The sequence below is a fragment of the Misgurnus anguillicaudatus genome, chromosome 24 (genome assembly GCF_027580225.2).
Source record: "Misgurnus anguillicaudatus chromosome 24, ASM2758022v2, whole genome shotgun sequence".
In the NCBI taxonomy this organism is placed as follows: domain Eukaryota; kingdom Metazoa; phylum Chordata; class Actinopteri; order Cypriniformes; family Cobitidae; genus Misgurnus; species Misgurnus anguillicaudatus.
The window spans coordinates 5651653-5663663 of NC_073360.2; the positions used below are offsets into that span (position 1 = coordinate 5651653).

At 36.0% G+C, this 12011-nt stretch overlaps 1 protein-coding gene across 1 annotated transcript; it reads right to left on the reverse strand.

Annotated features, from left to right (window-relative positions):
• Positions 1-1136: 1136 nt before the first annotated feature.
• On the reverse strand, positions 1137-11277 carry fam124b (family with sequence similarity 124B). The gene is made up of 4 exons (XM_055195719.2): positions 10306-11277; positions 9802-9833; positions 5899-6665; positions 1137-2629 (listed from the first exon to the last, which is right to left on the reverse strand). The coding sequence occupies exons 1-4, from the start codon at positions 10380-10382 to the stop codon at positions 2081-2083; spliced, it is 1425 nt and encodes a 474-aa protein (XP_055051694.2). The 5' UTR covers positions 10383-11277; the 3' UTR covers positions 1137-2080.
• Positions 11278-12011: the final 734 nt, after the last annotated feature.

Consider the following 12011-nt stretch of genomic DNA (forward strand, 5'->3'; position numbering starts at 1 on the left):
AATATTCATGTATAATAATAATGAAGAAAAATTAGGAAAATGATGTGTCCATGCCTGATGTTCTCATCCTCCGCAACACTTTTTGAGAACAGTTTAAGCACACATACAGAATTTTAATAAAGTTTGATTTTGAGTGACCAAGCACATGGACCAGTTACTTCAAGATGGCTACCAGGTAAGATCATTTTTTTACAGTTAATTTGAAATATTGTCTTGTCAGAATGCTTACACGACATTTTGATTATCATTACCGCAACAGATGCTTATTAAATGTCAATTTAATTAATAGAAGCATAATATTTTGATTTTAAATGCATGTGCAGAATCTCCAAATTATGTTCTTTCAGGTTTGTCATGTCATTTTGAAAATATGTCAGTGTTGATGTTTTCTGACTGTTGCGGTAATGAGATTTTTTAGGACAAATTTTTTAAATTATGTTACAAAAAGTGTTAAATGATAAGTAAAAGTTTTTAAATTAATGTTCCCATTTACTCCAGACTTTGTTTTTCAATGTCTGGTGGGAAAAAAGTCAATTTAAGCAATTTTTACATTTTCATGCTTGACATTTTTAAAACCAAGTTTTCGTGAGAATCACCCAGTTACTACCCTGAAATGTCACCGAATTGTAGGAATGACCCGGTTAATCTGACAAAAACACATTTTATGACACTACAGTCTTGACAAGCAGAATAGAAAACAACAAAGCATATTAATGAAGACAACCTCTCCAGATTTCATTTTATTTAATGCCCTTCTTGACATTTTGATATAAATGTTAAACTTGTTTGGCAAAGGTTAATGACAAGTATTAATTGTAAAACACAGTACCTGATACTTGATTTCTACACACAGTTCAAAAATAGTTTATGTAGCATTTTATTTTCAATTCTAATTTAGTGAACACAAAAAACAAAAATTCTAAGGCAAACACAAGTATAAAAAAAAATGAATAAATACCTCATTTAGGTCTATTAGTAATACACATACACACTAACAGCCTTTAAATGTCAAGTGGTGATTTTTACCTCACAAGGAGCTCATAACATGTTTAATGGAGTCACAAACACATCAGCGGTCTCAGTTCAAAGTTCGGATGGCAGCGTTCACAAACCCTTAAATGAACCAATCGATCAAACCAAACCTGCCACCCTAGCAGACCTGGATAATGCCATGATCACAGCTGTAAATGGTCAGATGACTTCACTTTTAAAATGCTCCAGGTTCACTTTTGAAATCAAAGTTAAGAAATAATAATAGGTATAAGTTACTATAATAACAATATTAAATAGGAATTGATGCCTAATTATAACAATAATGTTTTTTTAATCTTAGGCTACAAATTAGATTTTATACTGATGCCAGACACAATGAGGTATAGTTTATACATACTGACTAAGGAAAAACGCTGGTATATGTTATCGTCCAATAACCAGGAATCTTAATCAATACTGATCAGCACACATGTGATTGAAACAATGCATCCGTCTCTCTGAAATAATACTGGCAGATTGTTTCTTTATCTCCGGTAACTCAGTTGGTAGAGCATTGTGTTAGCAGCCCAAAGACACAACACGCACATATTGATCAAACCTATAGAAGTCGCTTTGAATTAAAGGTGCAGTGTGTACATTTTAGGAGGATCTCTTCGACAGAAATGCAATATAATACACAAAACTATATTATCAAGACCTTACATAATGAACTGTATTGTTTTTATTACTTTAGAATGAGCCATTTTTATCTACGCACACTGCGGGTCCCCCTACATGAATTTCGCTTAACGAACAAACTGCTCTTATAGAGCGCGTTTTGTCACTACGTTGTCTCAGACGATGACATGTTTGTCCTGTGTTGTCCTTCTTATTGCATTTGAAAGGGGGTGGTGAGCTGTGGACTGAGCCTTGTAGTCACAATCTTACCACTAGATGCCGCTAAAATCTACACACTGCACCTTTAAAGCATCTATTTACTCCACTTTCCATGTCGAGTAATGACAGATTCATACTTTAGCGTAGGACATACGCCATAGCCTCTATGTTGTAAGGTACATCTCAGTTTTCATTCATTTATACTTCTGCGTCAAATGAAGAACTCATCTGCTTGCGCATTTTGATGCTGAATATGACACTGTGATGTCTGTGTCTGGGTGAAGGGGTCTGCTGGTGGCTCAGATATGCTGTATTTTAGGTCCCTCGCCAGAGTCTCCAAAGCAGAAGCCCTCACCGGCCTTTTAGGGAGCAGGTTTACAGCACAGCCCGTGTCCACATTGGTTTCTGGCTCTGACACGGAGGTTTCAGAGGTCATTGTTGGCTCATACTGATGAACCGACAGGCCTGCCGGGCTGCCGCGCTGAGAAGAGTAACAGGAACTTCCGGTAGGGGTGCTGCGGGAGCTGTCCGAACCGGTACATGGCCCCGATTTCAAACTACGAGGAGAATTATACTGAGACAGCTCCAAACGGGACTGACCCATGGCACGCTCATTCAGAGAAGACGGTCTGCTACCGGATGAAGCTGATGGAGGTCTGCTGGATCCACCGTTTCTCAACAGGGTTCTGGAGGGCAGGCTGGGACAGTTTAGAGGAAACGCAGATGTGAGGGACCCCTGAGGTTGTGCAGAACCTTTAACCTAACGGAAAATAAAGTCATCGATTTAATAATTGCTCAACATGTGCATTTTACTCTGAAAGAACAGTTTAGCACAACATGTCAAAGGGTATACACCCTTACATTTCTGTAATTGTTAAGTTGCTTTTTTACTCATATCACAACTCTACTTTGACCCACACTTATACTTTAAGGTTGTTTCAAATTGTATGCAAAACAATTTCGGCCCAGTTATATAGTACATACAAACAGTAGTAGGGGAGAGCAGGGCACAAAGTAATGCTTATTGGCTTTATCATTACTTTATTAACCACTAGTCTGTACATCAACACACACATCTCTGCTACAAATGAACACTTTTATGAACAAGTTTATTTGTGGGACCTACCGTTATATCGTACAATTACACCGAAAGTGTCAGGAGTGCAAACGTGACAACTTACCCGATAGGTGGGATTCATTGTAACAAACTGAGGGTTTGTTGTAACACTTGCTAGAAACCAGTTTAGTTTAAACACAAATAATTCAATAAATTCTGTGTATATGCTAAAGGTGGATATTGTTTATGTATTTGCATATGATAGATAGATATCCACACATTCATCCATCAATGATCCTTTATCCAACCACCCTTGTATTGTGCATATAGATTTTTTTTAAAGGGCAAAAAATCATAATTGTGTATTAACAGTTATCATTTTGATTAATAGTATTTAAATTTTCATTTCATTATCATTGTATACCTGAGGCTTCATTGTAACACTGTGTGACAACTACACTGTGTAAAAATGTTTTCAATCCCAGCTATCAGTTACTAAGAGTTGCTGACATGTTGGTGTTATGTTTTAGGTTACAAGACCGTGATTAAAACAATATAAGATTGGATCTGGTGACGTACACACCCAACTCAGATATTGAGAAAAACTTAAGATGAAGAATTTTACTTTCATGCCTCCAAAACACTCTTTGTTCAATATCTTACCAAAACACAACAAAACTTTTCACAAATTTACAGCAGATCATCTGACAGTAAGAGAACAAGACCAAAAGCACAGATTGCTCAGCCTTGTATGTAAAGTGTTACAATTAACCCCGTGTAGTTTGTGCCCCACTCACCCCTACTTTATTTAACATAAGTAGTTAGTATGTGATCACCCTGATAGAAATAACATGGTGTCTTTTGACACCAGATGATGAGCTCTACTGTTCCAAGTTCTTCAAATACTTGCAGCGCCCTCTGTTGGTAAAAATAATTACTACATGATTCCTCTGATAACCAGGGGCAAGTTGTTCAAAAGTAATCCATTTGGATTTCGGCTATTGGATTAGATCAACATTTCAAAATGGGTTGTTCAAAACAAAAAAATCCAATCTAGGTTTTGATCTGGATCAAATCATCACTTTGTGCTGTTCAAAACTTTTAGTAAGATTGGGATTTGTTTGATCCCCAAAAGTATGATTATTCTGATCCCAGCAGATGGGACTTCAGCAACAAAAATGAAATAAAACTTGTAATAAAATTTTACTAAAACTTATAAACATACAATTAGTCTACAATACCACATTTCTATTATGTAATATTTATTTATAAATTTATAATTTGTTTGTTGAAATTTTGTTCAGTTCAATCCTTATAATGATAAAATATTCAAAGTATAACATTGTGCTACCATTTAAACCTTCCAGTCAATTAAGAAAGATAAAGTCCATAGAAATCCCTCATACAGCAGACAATAAAAAAACAAAATATTTAACATTTTAATTTGAACAAAAGTAATTTGAACTCATTTGGCACTGTACCATATATTCATTACAATCACAATCATCAGACACCAAACAATCAAATTTCTACTAATGTAAACTACCGGATATGTAACTTCTTTATGAACTTAAAATTCATGTTTCAATGTGTTTATATGAAGTGTTTCGTCGCAAAACGAGATTAATCCATTTTTTTTTTACATTTTTGTCAAAACATGTTTATTATTATGTTATCATGTTATTATTTTGTTTTATGGTGCTACTTAACTGTATTTTTTAAGTTATGAAGGTTTAAATCAAAACAAACCAACTGCAGTTGAATTGATACTAATAGGAATGCACAACCAAAAAATGAGATTTCTGAAAAATAAAAAAAACTCTTATATATATATATATATATATATATATATATATATATATATGTGTGTGGTTTTTTTTAATATTTTTTGAGAGCGAGAAGAACAGACTGATTGTTAAGTTAAAATAAAAAGTAAGGGAAAGTTGTGTTGTTTAATTGTCTCTTCAAGTAAAAATACTTGCTTTTTTAAATATTATTATTATAAACTGAGTATGTGATTCTTCAAAATCCATGCTTGATCTCAGTCAGAAGTTTTACTTTAGAAAAAGCAAGAAAGCATGCACACTGTTAAACAAAGTTAAAACAACTTGGTTTTGCAAGTCAATTCAACCTACTATTTTAAAGCAACACTATGTAGTTTTTTTTACCTTTAAATAATGTCTCTAAAATTGTTTCAGTGATAGAACAACTTTTAACTGGACAAATTGTACTGTTGCTGCAACCTGAGCAGCCTCCTAGCTGCTACAAGCACACTCTGAAAGTGGCGGTGGCGGGTAGGAAACACAGCCCCGCCCCTCCCCCTACCCGCAGAAGAGTGTCTGATACCAGGCACTGTTGCGCTTTTCAACCACATGGGGGAGCTGTAAGTCATTTTTACATGGAAACTACATAGTGTTGCTTTAAGTTTTGACTTGTGATAAGTTGACATAACTTAATTAACATAAAAATATGTGTTGATTTGACAAAAATTATGCTTTTTCACAGTGGGGAGATACAGTAAGTAATGCATGGTGTGGAAAATCATTGTCTGAACCCAAGTAATCTCTCCCTTATTTAAAGGCAGGATCCATGATCTCTGCAAGCCAATGTTGATATTTGAAATCACCTAAACAAACACGCCCCTACCCCAATAGAATCTGGACCTTCTTTTAAAAGACCCGCCCCACACATACGCAACCATGTTGGTTAGTAGACATTCCCCTTACTGCTGGGCTACAAGGTCCGACTCCATTTTCCAAAGCGTTTTTCAAAAATTGTGCACTCCGCCTTTAAAACTGTCTGAATTCATCAAAATTATATTGAGTGTAAACCAAATGAATGTGTAGACAACTGTTAAGTTTAAGGAAAAAATTTTTCTATTCACACCAATAACAGTTAAGTTCGATACCAATATCATATTTTTGCACGGCTGTGTATGACTGTAAATGATTAGGTCATTTTTAGTGACTTACTTGAAAGAGGATCTTGTTGCCATCCAAGTCTTCAGTATGCCAGCGGGTGGCACTAATGGGCGAGCAAGGGTTGGGCAGCAAGGGCACTAGTTGTCCGACCTCACCTACCCTAAACTGCAGAACAGAGGAGCAGCAGGGCTCCACTTTGAGCCCTTTTGAGAGCTGCTTGATGGCCAACTGCAGGCTAAACCCTCGTTCTACAAACAGCGTGAACCAGCAGAAACCGGTTTTCTGCTCCTCCGCCCTCCTCTGCAGCACTGTCTCGTACAAGCGCACAGTGTCCTCGAAATTATCATGGGTGCTGTGCAAAGTAATTCGCACCACCTCCCCTCCGTAATGCACCGTCCGCACCCCCCACACTGGCATTCCAACACCTAGGCTGTAGAAGTCCCGACTGGGGACGAGGTAGGGCTTTAGGAGGGCGTTGGAAGGGGACGTGGTGGAGCTAATGTCACCTGCTCTGCCACCACAGCTTTCTGAATGGTGATACTGCCAGGGTGGACACTGCAGGAATTCCAGCGCCTGGAGAATCCGTTCCTCTCCGTAAGACTCGTGCAGGAAGAGCGTCACAGCGTGCGAGGGGTAGCCGGGCACGGGGAACAGCTGAGCTCTGGAGTAATCACGAAGAGGGCAAGCCCGTTCGGACACGTGGAAGAGACGAAGATCGGGACGGACCCACTTGAGCAGACGGTCCAGAGTATGCTGGAGCAAGAGCGAGTCGCCAGGATTGGTAAGCAAGTGCATGGTGACCGGAAGGGACTCCTGACCTAAGACAGACATCAGGTGAACTTAACAAGAGCAGCAAAATTGACAATCGAGCAATGACACTAAAGTATGAATTACAGCGCTGTGTGTCATTTCTTAACTTTTTACACAGTTGTCTTCTCTAAAATTGCCTATACCACCAGAACATTTCATACATAAAATATTGATCATTTACAAAATGCTGGGTTCTTTTCAACCCACGGTTGTGTAAAATATAAAAATTTTCTGGGTTAATTTAATCCAATGACTGGGTTTGTTCCCTTTTGACCCAACGTTGGATTGAAAATAATCTGGCATCTTTCGTGTAACTAACTGCTATACCCATCAATTGCAGTATTGTAGTCAATCATAATATAATGACCTTACCCTTTTAACGTGGGCAGCCTTTTTTGAGAGTGGGCGTGGGGGGGGGGTGATGTACAACTTTAAATAAATATAACTTGGGTCTAAAAGCCTTATCTTGCTCTAGTTTTAAAGAAGACAAGTTTTTCATGGAAGTGTCTGTATATGAAAATAAAAAAATAAAACAATTATAAAAATAAATTGTAAAAATGTAATAGCAGTTAAATTTATAAAAATAATGCAATAAAGTATATATGAAGAGTTTGGTTCCAAAACATGATAAACGCCTTTTAAAAAATAAGTTACTGCCAAAATCAGTATTATATCAGGTCAGTATTAAAAAGTACATTCTTTTTTTATGCAAAATCCAATATCCGCTGTGTTATTCTGTCACCTTTTCTCCCTTTTTCCCAAAACGCAATAAACGCCACTACTCTTTTTCTGCAAAATGCAATAAATCCGCTCAACAAATCACAGCGCATTGTAAACAACAATGGCAGCGCGTTGAATACACAAAATCCTAGTTTTCCTCATCTACTTTGTACTTCATGATCAACAAAAAAACAAAACAAAAAAATACTTTAATGGCATTGATAAACCTGTGATGGTTTTCTGTAACGGGGAAGATTAATAACTGGTAAATTTATTGGTAAATTTATTAATAAATTAGTGACAATAGTGACTGGATGGCACATAACTTTCTTATGCTCAACTCCAATAAGACAGAGATACTTCTTATCGAGCCGAATCGCTACAAACATAATATGTCAGATTACAAGTTGCCCCTAGATGGCTGCACTGTGGTGCCAACTTCCACAGTTAAGAATTTAGGTGTGATGTTCGACAGGAATTTATCCTTTGATAGTCATATCGCCAATGTCTGCTGCACAGCATTCTTCCATCTCAGAAATATCTCAAAAATACGCCATATGTTGTCTGCATCAGATGCAAAGAACCTTATCCACGCTTTTATGGCCTCTAGAATAGACTATTGTAACTAGTTACTCGGGGGATGTCACGCAAATCAGGTAAACATGCTTCAGCTAGTTCAAAACGCTTCTGCAAGAGTGCTTAATCGATCTAAGAAGTATTACCGCATAAGCCCAATTCTGGCATCTTTACACTGGCTACCAGTTAAATATCGCATACAATTTAAAATATTACTAATCACCTATAAAGCCTTAAATGGCCTAGCACCCTCATATCTTAGAGAATTACTATCAGAATACAATCCATCATGTACACTGCGGTCACAAAATTCTGGTCTCTTAATCATCCCTAAAATATTAAAAGTGTCTAAAGGTGGCAGATCCTTTTTCCTAAGCTATGGAATGATTTACCAAATAATGTTCGAGAATCAGACACAGTAGATAACTTTAAATCTAGACTTGAAACTTTTCTTTTTAACAAGGCATTCACATAATTTGTTTTAGTAATGGTACTTATCTCACAATAGCTAGCTTGTACAACCTAATAATAATAATAAATTAATTAATTAAAATCTTATTATCATCAACAGTTCAAAGCATGGTAAATTGTATCAATATTCTCAAGAAATATGTTGAAACTTTGAATTTGTAGACGGTTGAGTCTTAATTTGGGACGTATGGTTGGGTTGCGATTTTGGCATTCTCCCATGGTCTTGAGAATAGTTTGTCATACAGAACCATTTGCCACAGTACATTAGTATTAACGACAACAGTGGGGCTTCTGGCCTTAGTCAAATGAGTTTCTGTTACTGTTTTAACGATCAGATGGGGGGCCCCATACATAGATTCGCCCTGGGCCCACAAATTTGCTAAATCCTTAACTATGGGTAATATACATATGCCGCAATAGTTAGCCTGTCTGGAATCGAGCTGACTTAAACCACACCACTGTGTGACACCTGCATTACATGTGAACGGCCCCTACGCTAATAGGATTTTGTTTCTCTCACCCTGTCTCGTCCTCGATCCCGAGGACAACGAGACAAACAGACCCAGTTCTGGGAAATGTGAAGGTCGGAACATCCCAGATTTACTAGCTGTCCTTCAACGTGAAGATATATATATTTATTTATATCCCAATATATCTCCTAAGGGTTTTTTCCTCCTAGGACTTTTTCCCCGGCTAAAAAAGTCTGTTTTTTTTCTCCTAGGGGGTTTTTCAACCCGGGGAGTCAGCCTTCATTGGCTGAACTTAGCACCCTCTCCTATACGTTACACTAGTAATACGCTCGCTTATAATGTTGATTCATATCCGCAGCAAATTCTGCTGCTTATGCTATCTGTATTATGTTATGCTTGTGTTTCTCCCTGCTTCTATTAATGTAAAGCTGCTTTGAAACAATTACCAATTGTGATATATATAAATAAAATTTATTTGAACAATAACCTATAAAAGCTACATTTTCATTTTTCCTTCAGTAATAATAATAATAATAATAATAATACATTTTATTTATATTGCACCTTTCTTACATTTTGCACTCATTTTACGTTTGCACTCATGTCACTTTTGGTGTAATTGTACGATAACGGTAGCTGCCACAAACAAACTTTAAGTGTTCATTTGAACCAACTGATGTGTGCCAAAAAGTGCCCCACTCTCCCCTACAAATTTTGTTAAGGGTTATGCTTTAAATTAATAACTGTTATGGGGTCCTTGAAATGTTCTCCCCTAAAAGAAGCCCTGGTCTTAACATCTATGTGCGGCACAGTAAAAAAAACTCAAATTCATGTTTTTGAAAAGACATCAATAAATGACATGGGTGAACTGTTTTCAAGGAAATGTACAAAAAAGAAATGGACTTACTGATGCTGCATGACATTTCACGGCAGTCAGATCTAAAGAAATAAAATGAAGTGTTGTGTTTACAACAAATCCAAGAGAAATGTGTCAAAAAATTAAACGTCGATTTTCTTTCAGATCATATTATTAGACACACTGTTATAACACTGTTCAGTATCCTTCTGCACACAGTCTGTCAGTTCAAGTCAGGGATGTCAAAAATACTAAAATGTATATTTACATAAACATCTCACATTTAGTAGGTTATTTTGTTGACAACTGGCAAACTGCATACAGATTAATCGCCAGCTTGTTTATGATCGCCTTAATGCATTATTTCTAATCGTTCGAGTCTTCAATTTGAATGCACTACCTTAAAAAAATAACACACACGCAGATATTTTAACAATCTTACGATCTTGTAACTTTTTTGATTTACGTCATAAAGCGTTCAGCGCTGTCGCTTAGAGACGTAAACACAACAAGAGTGGATATGATGTTAATGTTTAGCTTTCTGTGCTAACTCACCCCGCATTGTCCCCGCTAAAATCCGCCGTTTCATCTTCTCTTCCCCAGTCAAAGCTAAGCGGTGAACGGAGCATCATGCGCCTTAACTTTCACGTAAAACCGGCTTTAAACATCCCCAAACTTTTTGCATCCCATTATGAAGCCTCGCTGTGTGAAGTCGCTTGTGTTAGCAGGCTCGGTTGACGCTGACGTCACTCTCGCAGTTATAATTTATTATGCTGATCATTCATGAGAGGCACGCGAACCCACAGAAAACAAAGCTGTTTTACATCCAACCGTTTCATACGAGATGACGATAACTAGATTGTATTTTTCGAAAACAAGGTCTCATCTGTAGTAAAACAGTTTTGCTAATAGTAAAACACCAAAAAAAAAAACTCTTTGAGTTGTTTTAAATAATAAAAGTTGGTAACACTTTACAAAGTGAAACCATTTAAGCTTAGTAAATAATTTAGCTAACACAAACTAATCGTAAGCAATTTAGTTTTTAGCATCTATTAATTCTTTGTTCATGTGAGTTAATGCCAATACAGTAGTTCACTGTGTATTAACTAATGTTAACAGTTTTAAAAAAAAATGTATTAGTAAATGCTGGCATTAACATGAACTAAGATTAATAAACGCTGTAAATGTATTTTATGAACTGACTGACGAGTCATCCTAGAGTAAACTTTGCTAAATTTAAATAATCCAAGTTACATATGGTATGGTAGTTAATACAAATGCATTTGTTATTGTTTGTATATTGATTGTGCATTATTCTAAATTATTTTAAACAAGCTGTTCCAATTAAAAAAAAAAAAACGATCCATCTTTGCCCTAAACTTATAGGTCTATAATTTAACTTTTGAGGCCGAGATCCTGGAAAAGGTGCCCGCTAATCAACTTGCATTAAATTATTAAACTAAATTTTTGTTTTTTATTGAGTGCAGTTTACTGAAACTGCTCTGCTTAGATGTTTTAATGCTCTGCTTAGATTTAATGCTCTGTATAGTTTCTTTTAGACAACACAGCTGCTTTAGTTGAGAGACTGTGAGAAAATGTTGTTATCCCTGAAACAGCCTTGAAGTGGTTCTTGTCATAATTATCAGAAAGGTATTTTTAGTCACTGTTCAAAATTATGTCTCATTAACAGCATCTTTGTCCTGTGGTGTTCCCCAGGGTTCTGTTTTGGCCCCACTGCTCTTTACATTATATTTACTTTCTCGATCACGATTATGCAGATGACATTCAACTACATACACTGAAAAATTACTTTCTTACTTAGTTGTACTGAAAACAAGACAAAATACTATCTAAAAATGTCTTATATTTGTTTTCTTGATGAGCAAAATGACCAAAGAAAAAAAATCTAGTTTTTAGACGAAATATCATATTTAAGTGAAATGTGCTTAATACAAGCAAAAAAAAAAAAATCTTCCAGTCGGGTAAGAAAAATGTTCTTGAAATTTTCTTGAATAAAGTGTTCAAGAAAAAAAGTTTTTTCTTACCCCATCAGCAGATTAAAATTGTATATTTTTGTCTAAAAACTAGAATAATTTTCTTAGATCATTTTGCTTATCAAGAAAATGCGTCTTAAAGAATTTTTAGATATTTGAACTGAAAACAAGACAAAAATACTAAGAAAGCAAGTGTTTTTTGCAGTGTATTTCTTGTAAACCAAATGAAATTAAATTGTATGTTCTCTTAAATTGCAAAAAGTTCAA